This window comes from Delphinus delphis, chromosome 1, assembly GCF_949987515.2.
Source record: "Delphinus delphis chromosome 1, mDelDel1.2, whole genome shotgun sequence".
In the NCBI taxonomy this organism is placed as follows: Eukaryota; Metazoa; Chordata; class Mammalia; order Artiodactyla; family Delphinidae; genus Delphinus; species Delphinus delphis.
In genome coordinates this window covers 99,436,922-99,453,583 of record NC_082683.1, presented here as the reverse complement: position 1 = coordinate 99,453,583, position 16,662 = coordinate 99,436,922, and the positions used below count along the sequence as shown (strand labels likewise).

Genomic DNA, 16,662 nt, shown 5'->3' with positions numbered 1-16,662 from the left:
GGTATGCTAGCTTCTGAGTCTGCTTCTCTATGCCTTTTAGGCTTCTAGTGCATTATTAACCCTGCAACAGATGTAGGTATTTAGTTTCAGAGCTCTAAATATGGCAAGTTCTACTTGACACCCTTTGGGTTCTGATTTCACAAAAACTCAGGTATGCTTCTGCTTCTTACTATGAGGGGGGACCTTATCAACTGAGTTACTGTTTACCCCTCTGTGAAAATGAAGACTTCGGTGTTAAGTTAGGTACCATTTTAAAAGTTATCTGTTAGGTACTGATAATTTACATAGTCTTGATAAAATAAAACTAGAAACTGACACTTAGAAAAGAATAAACCTGTTTGGAAAGAATCCTGGCTCACTTTAACGTCATCAGCTAGAATGACTCACTTTGCCACCCAAGCATTAGAACATAAACAGTGGTAGTATACTCTTTGTTATGTGTGGTAGAAGAGAGTAGAAGTATGTGAATGAGTAATCCCTTTCCTGAAAATTCTTTGACAAATAATGTAAGATTTTAGTGAAGGGAGTAATTGCATCTGTAACCTTAGACTATCTAGATTAAAATGTCACCCAAAAAACAAAACAGTAAAAACACTCTCCTTTTCATTTAGTTACTTATACCCATAATATTATTCAGATAACAAATTTTGTCTTCTATAAAACCAGCTATGGGAAGTAAGAGAGAAGAATATGACAGATTATCAGAAAAATTAAACAAGGGTAGCAAACAAGCTTAATTAAATATATAATAAATAATTTCAAATTTCACCTGTATTAAAATTTTGTATATAGGAATTTAAAAAATTCACCTCAACAAACAAAATCATTATCCTTCACGAAGCGTTAAGATATTAAAAGCAGACATATTTTGACTTTGTCACCTGACTGCATCATGACAGTTAAAGCAATACGTTAAGACAACATTTCTAAATATATAAGCATTCTTATGGAAGGCCTACCATTAAATTTTGGGAAGAATTTTATTTTCAAAAATAAATTAATCCATTTCAGAATCTCATCTTCTAAAATAAATACTTACCAAAAAAAACTCCTGCCATTGCAGTTGGTGTTACTACTATAAGGCTCCTGCCAAGAGCAATCATTGTGCCATCTGGTTTGACAAACTAAGAGAGCCAAAGAGTAGCCATTCAAGTTAACAGCTTTTTATCTCCATCAGTAAACTCACTGCAGATTACTACAGTCGAGATTCAAAGCCTAACTAATCTGGGAATCAAGCCACACTCCAGAGCTCAGCTGATTCCATACTAATGTGCATCTTGAGTACGGCCTGCTCTTTCTTAATCTAATAAATTACCCTCCTGTAAAATGAGCTCGTCTGGGAGCAATCATACAAAATCACATTGCTGCCACTGCTGTTGCTTCTAATCAGGCTACTTCACATACCTCCATGACAGCTGAGAGCAGGTCACTTCAGGATTTGCCCTAAAGCTGCTTCAATATTAGTATATCCTTGCTTAACGAGAACCCGATCATTTAGCCCAAGATTTTATAACAGGCAAATGTCTTTCACCTCTTGACCGTGTACTCAAATTCACTTGGAATGGATACTAAGAGAATGAGAATTATTATCTCAGAAATGTTCAGTAGTGTTAATGGCAAATAATGACTGATTGAAGCCCAATTTAAGTAGACTAACTCTTAGGGGGAAAAATCTCACAATTCCTTTTCAGCTAGCCTTCAAATATTTCTTTGACTAGAAAAATGGTTAGTTTTTTTCTTCAAATTAAATATGCTTTAGAAAAAAAATAATGAGCTGCTGTGAACCTTTCACATCACAGTATTAGAAAGATATGAAATAACACAACGGAAATAAAATTAACATAACCTTTCAATGGAACCAAAATATTGACACTGTTAAGTTACATATCGGAGGGTCAAAATGACTCATTTTCTTAGGGTACAAGTTAGATTTTAAGAAATCATTCCAAAAATCCCTCTAACCACAGTGACTCAAGTAACAACCGACACACTAGGATAAAGACTAGCGTTGTAACAGGACTCAGAGTTACTTGCGCTAGGGAAGTGGCACTGGTTTGTGCCAACAAGTGATGAAAAGTTAATTAGCAATCATAAAACTAGAAGATTCTCATGTTTGCTATTTTTCCAGGTAATAATATTTTGCCTTTACTACCTTGGCAGTTGGTGCAGACTCCTAGTTCCCAGGTAAATAGTAACCTCTCTGATGCAATTATTTGCCTGGTACTAGATGCCTGAGGTCAAAATTCTATCTATACCATCTGGAGAGAAAGCAATCCCAACGATCATAATAATGTAGCAATTAGATAAGTGAAGAAAAGGGAAAAAAAAATTAGATGTTGATGTTATCCTAATTTCTCTGGCTAATATAGGCAGGTGTTTGATCCTCTACTCCAACACAGATTTATGTTAAATTTAACCATAACAGCTGTGTGAGAAGCAACTTTCACCCCTGCAAAGAGAATACTAACTTTTCCTTAATTAACTCCTTGAAAGAGAGAACAGTTTTAATGATATACTTCAAAGGTTTGGATCATTATGATACAATGCCCTTAAAGTCCTTTCATTGCTTTCAGAAACATGCAAGTATAGTGTTGAAAGTGACCTTAATAGTTCACCTTATTTCAGTCTTCTATCTACTACTTCTCTCTTTAGAGGCCACGGTAGTACTGATAACATCTCTAGCCATTACTTATCCGGGCAACTTCCCCCTGTCTCTCTATACTTACTTCAAAGCCAACTTCTAGGGAGCCTAGTCAGTGAAGTAAATGCCCACTGTCCCTACCTTCTCATTCCCCTAGTGGCAAAACCTGAAAGCTGGATTGCAGAAGCATAAAGTATTTCATTCATTCCCTAAAGTTGTGTAATGAAAGGAAAACACTTGGGAGAACATTAACTGAGGTAACAAACTTACTCAACATAGTAGGTCCCATACTGAGGGTCTTCAATTTTCTCCCAGCCATAAGGAAGTTCTGCAAATAAAAAAAAATAGAATTGAGTGAAATGCCAGTTTCAAAACCAACAAGAAAAGAATTTACAGAATGAATTTGTGTCTTTTATTTCATTACACTAATATTTGGGAGACAGACGGAAAGTTGAGGGCTCACTTTCAAAGAACAAACACAGTTTGAGTGGTTTCTTCAATAGCTAGTGAGTATCTCGGCAAGTAATCAGAAGCACAGAAGAAAAGATGACATTAAACTCAAAGGTGTTTATTCGAGGGGCTTCCCTGGTGGTGCAGTGGTTGAGAGTCCGCCTGCCGATGCAGGGGACACGGGTTCGTGCCCCAGTCTGGGAGGATCCCACGTGCCGTGGAGCGGCTGGGCCCATGAGCCATGGCCGCTGAGCCTGCGTGTCCAGAGCCTGTGCTCCGCAACGGGAGAGGCCACAACAGTGAGAGGCCCGTGTACCACCAAAAAAAAAAAAAAGGTGTTTATTCGAATCACAAGCCATAAAATGCTAATTATTTAAGAAATCACCTGGTATATTTCTTTCATTTAAAAAGCCTGATAACAATGGCGTGAGACACACCCTGTAGTTCAATACAAGCAGCAGCTGCATGTTAAATTTTTCACTATTAGACAAAGGATTTGTCAATTATTTCAGTTATCACATTCTGACCCACTTCTCCCCCCGGGAAAGTCCAGCCTTGGATTTTTGCCATTTCAAGTGGGCAATCTAGATTTGCTTAAAATCTAAGAAAATACTTACTGTCCCTTGCAAGAGCTTGATCTAAGTATCTGAAGGAAAATTTATTTAACTACACAGTGCCTTGTGTAGAACCTATATTTATGTATGGTTACAAAGAAATACCTTACATGGGATTATTATGTGTTATTGCAAGTAAACTGACCAATAAAATATAACCAGAAAAACTGAAAGTAGTTGAATTTCTGATAGTTAAAAAAAAGTCTGGTCTTTGCAACGTAAACTGGCCTTGTCAAGAAAGAATCCCCTTTCCCTCCCACTCTGTTTTCCAGGGTAAGGCTGCTGAAGAATCATTTTATTAGTCAGACATGGATTAAGTTGGCAGGAGTGTTCCTACCAGGTGGATTTTATTGCTATCAATTATGCATAGGAGCCCAGCAAGAAGGAATTTTTTTTTTTTTGTTGCACGGGCCTCTCACTGTTGTGGCCTCTCCCGTTGCGGAGCACAGGCTCCGGATGCGCAGCCTGGAGATGCGTATCATCTATAGCTGCATATCACAGGATAGATGCATATCACAGGAAGAATTTCAATGACCCCAGATCCTTGCATCTTCCCATATATAGAAAGTACTAAGACCATTAGCTTGAGATGTCTGTTCTTTGTGATTAGCGGTCTTTTGCTAAGATGTATGCTTGACTGCATGAATTTCCCAGCTAAAAACTCACGTATATCCTGGCTCCTCTCCTACCTCTTGAAGCAGTTCTCAGAGCTCCTGAGGTGCTGTCTCCTGGGCTATGGGCCTCAGTAAGACCCTGAACAAAACTTAAACTCATAACTCTCATGTATGTTTTCCTTTAAGTCGACACTAAGCAACTGTTACATGCATATAACATGGATTACATCTGTTGGATTATATCTGTAAAAAAATGCTCTATAATAATATTACCAAAGCATTAGCACTGAGGATCTTTCATGAGCTATTTCTCTTTAATAGAAATTTTCTTGAAATAACATAGGAACTCAGTTGTGCTGTGTAAGGATGACTTCTGCAACTGCACCACAACTGGATTTATGCTTTTTAAAAAATACATATTTATTTTTATTTATTTATTTTTGGCTGCATTGGGTCTGTTGCTGTGCGCAGGCTTTCTCTAGTTGCGGTGAGCAGGGGCTACTCTTCGCTGCGGTGCACGGGCTTCTCATTGTGGTGGCTTCTCTTGATGCAGAGCATGGGCTCTAGGTGCACGGGCTTCAGTAGTTGTGGCTCACGGGCTCTAGAGCGCAGGCTCAGTAGTTGTGGCGCACGGGCTTAGTTGCTCTGTCGCATGTGGGATCTTCCTGGACCAGGGCTCAAACCCGTGTCCCCTGCATTGGCAAGTGGATTCTTAACCACTGCTACACCAGGGAAGCCCTGGATTTATGCTTTGTCTTTGAGAATTTTGGAGAATTGAAGCAACTATAGAGATAGTTGAAACTTTCCATTTGCTCTCTGAAAAATTCACTAAAAAGGATGTATTAATGCCTAATAAAAATAAAACAGCAAAATAAATATATTTCAGTGTTGACATGGAAGTTGAGTCAGCATTTTAGCTAGTACTTAAAGAAATTAGCAACTAACAGATAAAGTATAGCCCTTTCTTTAGGAGAGTAAACAAATTGGTAATTTATCTTCCAGATTACTTTTAGCAATCACTTTAAACCCTCATACATGATAACATTAGCTAGGTTTTTGCAGGGCAGATTCATGCAGATAAAGAAGTGGTTATTACTTGTCCACTTAAATAAAGGTAATACAAGCAAGACTAAAATACCTAGCAATTTTATACACTATCCAGTGGGTCGATTCATTTACTGAATTTCTTCCCCTTTTCCTTCTCTTTTTCCCCTCCCTTCCTTCTCTTCCTCCTCTCTCCTTCTTCTTTATGCAAAAATAAAAATTAGAAACAGTATAGTTCTTGACATCAAACAGTTCATAGTCTAAAAATGAAGACAGAAGAGAGAAATGATATAATGAAGGTAAGCGCAAGCTTTTGGGGAGAGCAGAGGAATGACACCTATTGCTTGGTAAAGCAGCTATCAGAAAAGCCTTCTAAAACAGGGTGATGTTTGAGCAGTCTTAAAGGATGAGCTGGGATTGGGGAGAGGGAGGCCATTCCATAGATCAAACAGCACTGAGGTATTAAGAATGGCTGGCAATTTTCAGTAATTACAAATAATTTGATAGGGTTAGAGTGAAGGATGTATGCAAGGGGGCTTGTCTTATAAGCAAGCACCAAAACACATTTCTGGAGTGCCAGGTTAAGAGGTTTGGTCTTTATTTTGATGATGATGAAACTGACTAAGCTGGACTGAGACATGATTACATTTATATTTGGGAAAGATTATGGGCAGCAGTAATAAAGGATGAAATAGATGGAGTGGAGTGAGAATAAAAGCAGACAAACAAGAAAGTCATTAATAGCTTAGGTAAGAAATGATGAAGGTTGGAGCTAAGACACTGGTAGTGGGAATACAGAGAAAGAATGGATAATAGAGACAAGGAAGTCAAAGCAACAGAACTCAATGACTAACACTAAGACTGAGGGAGGAAGAGAGGGGAGGAAGCCAAGATGATCCCAAGGTTAATGGCTCTTCAGGCATGAAGATGATATATTATCAAATATTTACTGGATACCAATGATGAAAATAGCTGTGGGAAGAGGAAAGAGGTATTAATTTGGATTTAGAGGCATTTAGGAGGCAGATAATATGGGAAAAGTGCCTAGCACCATTGGACACTTAAGAGATGGCAGGTTTTTTAAAGTCAGAATTGATAGAACTTGGTACTTCACTGCAATGAAGAAGACAGGGTGAGGATAAAGTTGAGGATGATAGCCAGTTTAAGGCTCACGGAACTGGGAGGATGTAATGTCATTTGGTGATGGCAGGAAGCTCAGGTATAGAGAATATTTAACTCAGTTTGGAAGGTGTTACATTTGAGGGGCTATGCAACATCCTTATAGAGATATCCAACAATCTCTTGGAAATATGAACCCGGTCCTCAAATGAGAAATGTAGGAAGATAAGGATTTGGGAGACATTGTAGTTAAAGCCATGGCAGTGGACAAGATTACCTAGATAAATTGTGAATAGAAAAAGATGGAGAATAGAAACGTAGGAGCATTAACAATTTAAGGAGCAGAGACAGTGAGAATAGTCAGGGGGAATGATGTCAAAGAAGACAGAAGAGGAGAGTATGGTCAACGCTAACAAATGCTTTATAAAGCTGTAAGGACTCAAGATAAGGGCTAAAAAGAGTCCACTAAGTTTGGCAATCAGGCCGGAGGTTATTGGTAACCTTAAGAAAACCAGTTTAACTAGAAAGGTAAGGGGCAAAATTCAGCATATTGTAGTATTAAAGAGTAAAATAAAAGGTGGAGCCCTTAAGAAGAGAGCCTTCTTTTTTTCTTTGTCTTTTTTTTGGAAACTTCGTTGTGAAAAACATAGTGTGAGAACTGTGGAGAAGTAGGGTCAAGAGAAAGCGTGTTTATTTACTTTTGAGATAGGAAAGATCTAACCATATTTTTCTGTGTTAGAAGCTAAAGCATTCCCCCCAAAAGCTGACTCAAAAGGCAAAACTAGTTCTGGCATATCAAGCAGTTGATTGTTTCTAAAGCCCATGAATTTATCTTTCCTCTTCTCCAAATAGGATTTTTCTTATTTAAATATATGAATTACAATTGTTTTCTCATTGTGGAGCTCTATTCAGTTGATAATTTTCTTTTACCATTCTCTAAATTCGAAAAATGATATCGACGTTCAATACATTTTAGTAAAAATGTCTTTAGTAAAAAATTTAATCTTTCTTTCATCTTAAGAGAAAAGGAGTGGGTTGAGAGTAAAATGGATTCCTGATGTCGAACTTTTAAGATAAAACCATTTAAATTTAACTAAAACAATTTTTTTTTTTTTTTTTGCGGTACGCAGGCCCCTCACTGCTGTGGCCTCTCCTGTTGTGGAGCACAGGCTCTGGACGCGCAGGCTCAGCGGCCAAGGCTCACGGGCCCAGCTGCTCCACGGCATGTGGGATCTTCCCAGACCGGGGTACGAACCTGTGTCCCCTGCATCGGCAGGCGGACTCTCAACCACTGCGCCACCAGGGAAGCCCTAAAACAATTATTTTAAGTGGAAGATAAATATGTACATCCATTAAACCATCTGATATGGTATAAAAACACAGGTTCTGAATATCACAAGACTGGGGAGAAAAGGGCAAGTTTTAGAAACTGTGAGGTTTTTCTAGATCTTAAATGTTCAGCAGAATGCAAACAATATCTTAAACTATAAAAACTGACATTTAAAATATTGTTATTACTATCCCCTTTTGAACATCTACTCTGTGCAAAGTATTGTGGAAATTACCAATGTAAGTCAGATACAGTCTAGTCTGGAAATAGCCTATTGTGGGGCTATTTCTCCCCTACTGAGGGAGGAGACAAAATATACAGCAAAAGTGATAAAGGTTGGCCGAGCATAAAACAAATAGGTTGAAGGTTCCAAATTTTGGGGTCCCCATAGTGAAGTACAGGTGACGTTAGAAAGGCACACCCAGTAATGGGGGTGGGAGAGTAACTCTTAGATTAAAATGTTTTGAACATCCTTAAATACTGAGTGCAATGTTGGTCGCTCTATCTTAAGAAGGATATAATTAAGATGACCATATAATGTATTCTACACTTTTGAGAGTAAAAGGGGACACTGTTATTAATTATGCTGGGACAGCAGGAATAAGCTGGATTAGTCCTTGGCCAACCAAGACATATGGTCACCCAGAAGGTAAAGAGCATTAGCGGAACACACTCATCCAGAGAAACATTTCCAGTTTCTCTGAACCCCTTTACTTTGTTCTCCAAGGAAGAAAGAATGTCTTATCTGACTGGTGGGTTTTACAGAATGAATTCTACGTGCTTGGCTCAGGGCCTCTTGGGTTCTCTTGCTGTTCTGGATGCTAGCCTGCCTGCAGAGAGGGTATAATCTGCTCTTTTCACCATGTCTGCCTTGTGGGAGGGGTCAAACAGCTGAACACAGAGACCAGAGACTGAGTGCTTAAGTCTGCCTCCTGTAGGGGTAAAATATTAGTAAGCCCAACAGAGGTGCAGAGCTAAAGCTATGTTCACTCAGCAGATGGTATTCTAACCTCATCTCTGTTTCCTGTGTCTTATTTCTCTATTGACTCCTCACTAGTGAATGAAAACAGAATTCTTTTTTTTTTTAACTTTTTTTTGGCCATGAGGCATGTGGGATACCAGTTCCCCGACCAGGGATTGAACCCTCGCCCTCTGCATTGGAAGCATGGAGTCCTAACCACTGGACCACCAGGAAAGTCCCAAGACAAAATTGTTATTTATTGCTTCCCTCAGAACCTTAAAGAGATTAAACATTATTTTCAAGAAGGATGACCAAAATAATCTGGAGCATAGAGTAGCTTCTTTCCTTCTTTTCCTTTCTTTCTTTTCCTCCTTCCTTCCTTACATCCAAACATTTAAGTCTCTACTGAAGGGATATATAGATAAGACAAAATCCTTGCTCCTATAGAGTGTAGGCACCTAGTAACAATGCAACGTAGTAGTAAGTGCTACAGTAGAAATATCCATGTGGTACTGTTGCGCACAGAGGAGAGAACACCTAATCCTGGCCTGGAAGAAAATGACAGAGGAGGCTACAAAAAATTACACTTTACATCTGAGCTTAAAAGGATAAGTAGGTACGAGCTAGGTGGACACAGGGAAAAAGGCTGGTTCCTGGCAGAAGAAATGGGCCTGTGGCAAAGGCAAAGATAAAAATGTGTCATACTTATGGCATGATAATACTTTGAGAGAGAAATATAGAATCCAGTTCAATTACAAAAAATCTTCAATACTTCCCCATGGAGTCTCGACTTTATTCTGCTGACAGTAGGGAGCCATTAACTATAATGGCCATTAACCTGAGCTAGGGAGAGGTATGAAGGCAGTTATATTTTAGAAAGATTAATTGACAATGTAGCTAAAGTTTTTTGATCATGTAGCCTTATCAGTAAAAAATCTGACAATGTACTTCCAAGAGATTTATATATATATATATTCATAAACATATACATACTACTCTACTAACATGTATTTACATAATAAAGCATACACAAAACAGAAGTTTAAAAAGGAGATGGGAGACTTCCCTGGCGGTCCAGTGATTAAGACTCCATGCTTCCAATGAAGTGGGCACGGGTTCCATTCCTGGTTGGGGAACTAAGATCCCACATGCCGCGGGGCACAGCCAAAATAAAAAAATAAAAAGGAGATGAAGACTAAATAAACAATTACCCCTAGTTTACCTCAATGTGGTTTAAAAAAGCTCACATGAGGTGTATGAGAAGTGTCAGCTCTGCCATTTTCTCACTGCTAGCTTGGGCTTGCATATTTGTATTATCTTCAATCAGCAGTGTCTTTGTAGAAATCCTTTTAAGCCACATTTTAATTTTGTGTGGATTAAAAACCATATAACATAGTCTATAAATCCACTTAACTGTGCACAAGTAACTGCAAAACTTTACAGGGCTCTTGGCAAGAGCAAGGGTGCCACCCATGTTCTTCCCTCAAGACACTCTGGGGAGTGTACATGATAATCTGACATATAGAATGAGGTAGAATGCCATTACCAATCTGTATATAAAATAGTAGAGAAGCTTAATTTATTTTTTTCCCAATAGAAACATTATGAAAAGTTCTGACATTTTCTTCCTGTACCCGAACAGATAGTTGGAACACTACCATTTTACAGACCACTGGCATAAAAGATATACTGGAAGAGAACTGTAGGAAAAAAAGACCAAGAAAAATCCAAGCGTGTGGTAGTCAGAGGAAGGGAGAGGAAGATACAAAAAAAAAAGCATGAATAGATAGAGGCATAGGTAGCTATGTGAAAAAGCAAATAGAGCAAAATGTTCATTATAATGCATGTATTCACTGAAAAATTCTTTCAGTTTTTCTATGTTGGAAAATTTTCATAGTAATATATTGGCAAAATATAGAAAAAAGAAAGAGCAGCAGGGATTGGAAACTATATAGGGAATAGAGCAAACAGAGAGGAAGAAGCAAAAGTGACTCAAAGGATTTTGGCCCAGATGATTATGAGGGTGGTACCTATGACAGAAAGAGGAATGGGGTGACTATGGGGGAAAGATGCTAAATTCAGTTTTAAATATGTTTATCTGAAGTGCTAGTAGGGCAATCAAAAAGAAAGTCTCAAATGTAATGGGAAATACAGAAATAGCATTCAGAACAGAGGACAATACTAGAGGTTTAGATAAGGAGCCCAGCTACAGTAAACTAATAGTTAAGGCTATGAAAATAAATACATTCTACAAGGGAAACAGGAAAAGGCAGAGAATTGAACTGAAACAATTAGTTGGGAGGAAAAGGAATGGAGCCTAGTAACAGAGACATGCCCGAGAAGACTAATACCACATTCACAATCTTTAAAAAGTCCAATTCTATGGACTTATGTATATGTATAACTGATTCACTTTGTTATGAAGCAGAAACTAATACACCATTGTAAAGCAATTATACTCCAATAAAGATGTAAAAAAAAAGTCCAATTCTATAGTATTACATATTCTAGTTTACCTTCACAATGGGTGACTTCACCATAAGAAACTTACTATGAAGAGCCTTATAGACAAGGAAAGTATAAAAAATTATTTTAAAAATTATTTCGAGGTGTAATTTACATTCAACAAAATGCACAGATCTTAAGTGCTCATTCAATGATTAAAATATTGATTTAAGTGCTTGTTCAAGTATAAAAAATGAGTTTTGGCAATTGCATGTGCCTATGTAACCGTCACCCCAAACAAGGTGGAGAATATATCCATCATTCCAGAGAATTATTTCAATTCGCCATTCTCCCCTCCACCCCCATCATTTTCTGACTTCTATCAGCATAGATGAGTTTTCCTGGTTTTAGGCTTTAAATAATGGATAATTAAGTATCCATTCTTTTGTGTCTGGCTTCTTTCATATAACATGTTTCTGAGGCTCATCCATGTTGCTGAGTGTTATCAACAGCTTTTTCTTTTTATTGATGAGTAGTATTTCATTGCATGAATATACCACAACAGGAGAATGTTTATCCATTCTCCTCTTGATGAATATTTGGGATGTTTCCAGGTTGGAGCTATTATGAATAAGGCTGTCATGATCATTCAGGTAGTCTTCTGGGGAACATGTGTTTTCATTTCTCTTGACATAACACCTCATAGGTAACTGCCAACATTTCTCCAGAGTGTTCACATAATTTTATATCCCCACCAACAAGTAAAAGATCCAGTTGCTCTACAATCTCACCGATCGTTGGTATTGTCAGTGTATTTGACTTTAGCCCTTTTAGGGGGTGTGAATGACATCTCACTGTAGAGACGATTAATGATAAGCACCTTTTTATGCTTTTTAAAAAATTGAGGTATAGCTGATGTACACACCTTTTCATGTCCTTAATTGGTTATTCTTTATCTTCTTTGTGAAATGTCTGTTCAAGTTCTTTGGCCATTTTATTTTATTTTTATTTATTTATTTTTGGCTGCATGGGATCTTCATTGCTGTGCGTGGGCTTTCTCTAGTTGCGGTGAGCGGGGTCTACTCTTCGTTGTGGTGCGTGGACTTCTCATGGCAGTGGCTTCTCTTGTTGCAGAGCACGGGCTCTAGGTGCGCGGGCTAAAGTAGTTGTGGCATGCGGCTCTAGAGCGCAGGCTCAGTAGTTGTGGTGGCTGGGCTTAGTTGCTCTGCGGCGTGTGGGATAGTCCCAGACCAGGGCTCAAACCCGTGTCCCCTGCATTGGCAGGCGGATCCTTAACCACTGCGCCACCAGGGAAGTCCTCTTTGGCCACTTTAAAAAGCCACTTTATTGAGGTATAATTTACATATCACATAAAATTGTTCTGCTTGAAAAAATGTACAATTCATTGATTTTTAAAAATTTACTGAGTTGTGCAACCGTCACCGCAATCCAGTTCTGGGAAATTTCCATCACCCCAATAAGATCCCTTGTGCTGTTTACAATTAATCTCTATTCCCTTCCTTAGCACTGGGCAACCACTAATCTACTTTGGCTCTATAGATTTGCCTATTCTGGACATTTCATATGAATGAAATCATGCAATACTTGATCTTCTGTGTCAAGTTTCTTTCACTTGGCATAACATTTTTTGAGGTTCATTCGTATTGTAGTATGCATAGTATTTCATTTCTTTGTATTGCTGAACAATATTCCATTGTATGATTACACCACATTTTATTTATCCATTCATTGTGTGATGGACATCTGAGTTGTTTCCACTTTTTAGCTATTATGAACAGCGCTACTATGAATATTTACATTCAAGTGTTTGTGTGGACATGTTTTCATTCCTCTTGGGTAGATATCTAGGAGTGGAAGTGCTAGGTGATATGGTAAGTTTATATTTAACCTTTTAAGAAACTGCCAAACTGCTTTTCAAAGCAGTTGTACTCTTTTACATTCTGCCCAGCAATACACACGGGTTACTGTTTTTCTCCATCTTTGCTAATTTCAAAATCATGAAGGTATTCTCCTAAATTTTCTTCCAAAAGCTTTAGGGTTCTAGCTTTGAGCCATCTCAAATTATTTTTTGTACATGGAGTAAGGATATAGTTGAAGTTCATTTCTCTTTATGAATATCCAATTGTTCCAGCACCATTTGTTAGAGATTTTCCTCCCCTCACTGAACTGACTTGGCACCTTGTCTGCAAATTAAGTGATCACATATGTGTGCATCTATTTCTGGATTCTCTTATGCCGTTCCACTGATCCACGTTCTAGCCTATGGATAGAAGACACTCCTGATTACTGTAGCTTTATAGTATGTCTTCAAATCTGGCAGCCTAAGTCCTTTATCTTTGTCCTTTTTAAAGTCTGTTTGGCCAACTAGAGTCTTTGTACAGTATTTCCATGTATATTTTAGAATCAGTTTGTCAGTTTCTTAAAAACAGACTTTTAGAATTTTGATTGGGATTGTATTGAATCTAGACATCAATTTAGGAAGAATGAACATCATTAACAATATGTGTTATCCTATCTACATAGTATATCAATGAGCACAGTATATCTCTTCAATTATTTTAGGTCTTGATTAATTTATTTCAGTGATGTTTTGTAGTTTTTAGTGTAGAGGACTTGCACATCTTTCAGTAGATTTGCTCCAAGGTATCTTTTTTTAAATACCATTACAAATAAATTTTAAATATTTCATTTTCCAATTGTTTAGTCCTAGAAAAATTCTATCATGCTGAACAAAATATGTATCAATTCTGCTTAAATTTTTTTCATAGACTGGAATTCAATCTATAGGAGGACTATCTGACTTTCATTCTAATCCATTCATTTTTTTTTTAAACCAAGGTAAATAATTTCTGATGAGTCATACAAAATCAATGCAAATTTTATTCATCTACACTATATTCAAGAAGGCACAGCAAACATTTTGGTTGGGGTAAATTCTATACTTATTTGTAAGACTATACCATTAAATAGAACCTATAACATACAAGACAGACAAGCATTATTATCTAATGATTCTCAGAGAGATAATTTTTCTACCAAGCAGTAAAAATTGTGTGTGGGTGAGAGGTATATTAAAGACTTTCAGTGAGTTTCTATTGCTGCTGTAAATGGCAAAGGATTATAAATACTGGCATATCTATCCTAGTGATACTAAATTACATATATTTTTGAGATTAGCAGGCACGATGAGGCTACCCTGTGGTTGAGAATGCACCTAACTTATTAAACTATTTATTCAGAATTTTAAAAGTTTGTTTTAAAACAAAGTTAAAAAGTGGCAAATTCATTTCTATTAAGTTTTTTTAAAAAAAGGATTTAATTGTATACTTCTCAAAAAAAGAGAAATAAAGACTCTCACAAAATTAGATGCAATAACATAATGACCAGAATCAGCTGATTATGATATCCACCCACTCCTTATGTGCTTATGCACATTATGGTTTGTTTAGGATTTTGGAAGACTTATTATCTAAGCAAGAAGAGCAAGAAGGGATAAAGAGAATAAGTATAAAGAGATATAAAGAGAATAAGTATGGTATAAAAGGTTTCTGAATCTCTACCTCCATCTTCACAGTCTTCAGGGGCCTTGGCTTTCTTACAAAGACGAGGATCCAACCAGGTGGTTGTCTTGGTATTGTGGCTGTTGAACAAAGATTTCAATTAGAAACAGTAAAATAAAGAGGGAGAAAAGTATTTCAAAAGCAAAGACGAAAAGTGAATAAAAGATATATGATGTTTGAACATTTATCTCCTACAGGCTTCATTTGTAAACCTCTGATTCAATAGTCCTGTTTTTCTCAGTCTATTACTTCAAAACTGCCACAGAGGAAAGGTAATGCTACAGGCACTAATTTGAGAATGAAGACTCTAAAGAAGGGATAAAATGTTAAGTGCATAATAACAGATGCTTATCTAAGCAGTCAAAAATGTTTCAGCGGGTGGGCACATGGCCCCATACTGTGCATTATCTTAGCCAAAAAAGCTGCCCTGAAAACCCTGTTTACTTGCTGGCTGAATTCCGTCCCCTCTCCCTCCAAAAACACTATATTTCTTAGGTGCCTGTGATGTGTGGGCATTGTGCTGAGGACCGAGAATATAGAGATGAACAAACAATCAGATAGAGTCTCTGCCCTCACTGGGACTCTTTAAAAATAAAAGAGTTAAATAAAATAAAAAGTTTTAAAGTGTCAGTTTCTGGGACTTCTCTGGTAGTCCAGTGGTTAAGACTCCGCATTCCCAATGCAGTGGGCGCGGGTTCGATCCCTAGTCAGGGAACTAGATCCTGCATGCCGCAACTAAGAGCCCACGTGCCGCAACTAAGACCCGGAGCAGGTCAGACCCAGGTCACCATGCAGTAAATACTAATGCTAAAACAAAGCCATCACACTGCTGAGTAGACAGTGTTATAGTTTAAGTATCTGAAATATGAGGATCTTAAAGAAAGAAATATCCTGGAAGAAAATATATATGAAGGCAATAAAATATAAATTAAAGTTATTATCGAAGCAGTGGGAGAATAACAATGTGATCAAAGGATCTTTTCTTGGTGTTTCCAATTTGAGATTAATTCACTAATCTCTACGTTGATCTCCAGGCCTGAAAATATTTAGCTCAGTTAATAAATATGGCCCCCTTCCAAATGATGGTAATTTGTGAAATGCTCATTAAGTTGGACACTCTACCCGAAAGGTTAAAAAAAAAAAAAAAAAAGGCAAAGCAAAATATCCTTTATTCCTTGCATTTTTCATTATTAGTGATAAATCTGTTTTTAATCCTCCTGCTTTTTATAAAACCAGACGTCAAATACAATACTCCTTTATCCAAATCAAATAAAAATGAAATATCATCCAGGGAAACAATCAGATTAAGAGTCAATTGTAACTTGTATGAAAAATATTTTTAAAGAAAGAAAAAAGAAATGCAAGGCTTGTGAAATGAGGTTAAGAAAATTTAAAGGCAAGTCTCACAGTGGCAAGGCACATTAGAAAAGATACAGACATGTGCTTACTCAATGAAGTAGATCATCCCCGTATCAGTGTAGGCCATTTCCCAGTTTTTGGGGAGCGGTTCCAGATTCTCGTCTCTCATCATATAATTTCTAAAGTCCATGGAACTATTTGTTTGGTTGTAACTTGGGACAGTCTTTATCCAATCAGACGACTCAGAATGCCTCTCTCTGTTTTCTGCTATTCCAACAGAACGGCATGAAAAGTAGGTAAAGTTACATTCTCTTCAAACAGCCTTAAGTCTAACAAAATGCCAAATACATATTGCAAATTTCCTTGTCTACTATGTCCACATTCTGCTATAACTTTTGAAAAAACAAATAAACACACTGATTTTCTTTTCATTTGCTAAGTGACATTAACCCTGTACAGCACCTCTGATGCTAGTCAGGGAAAGAAGCAAGAAAACAACAATAG

The 16,662-nt window shown here is 37.4% G+C and overlaps 1 protein-coding gene across 3 annotated transcripts in view; it reads right to left on the bottom strand.

Moving 5' to 3' along the window:
* MAGI3 (membrane associated guanylate kinase, WW and PDZ domain containing 3) overlaps positions 1–16,662 on the bottom strand; it is a 266,730-nt gene that overhangs the window by 56,707 nt on the left and 193,361 nt on the right. For 2 of the 3 annotated variants that reach the window (XM_060027506.1, XM_060027516.1), the window contains exons 5-7: positions 16,248–16,422; positions 14,800–14,879; positions 2,912–2,969 (exon numbers count right to left, since the gene is read on the bottom strand). In XM_060027506.1, the coding sequence (XP_059883489.1) occupies positions 2,912–2,969; positions 14,800–14,879; positions 16,248–16,422 (313 nt within the window). Of the gene's footprint in view, positions 1–2,911; positions 2,970–14,799; positions 14,880–16,247; positions 16,426–16,662 lie in introns of all 3 variants that reach the window. The other variant, XM_060027498.1, reaches the window with a different exon arrangement.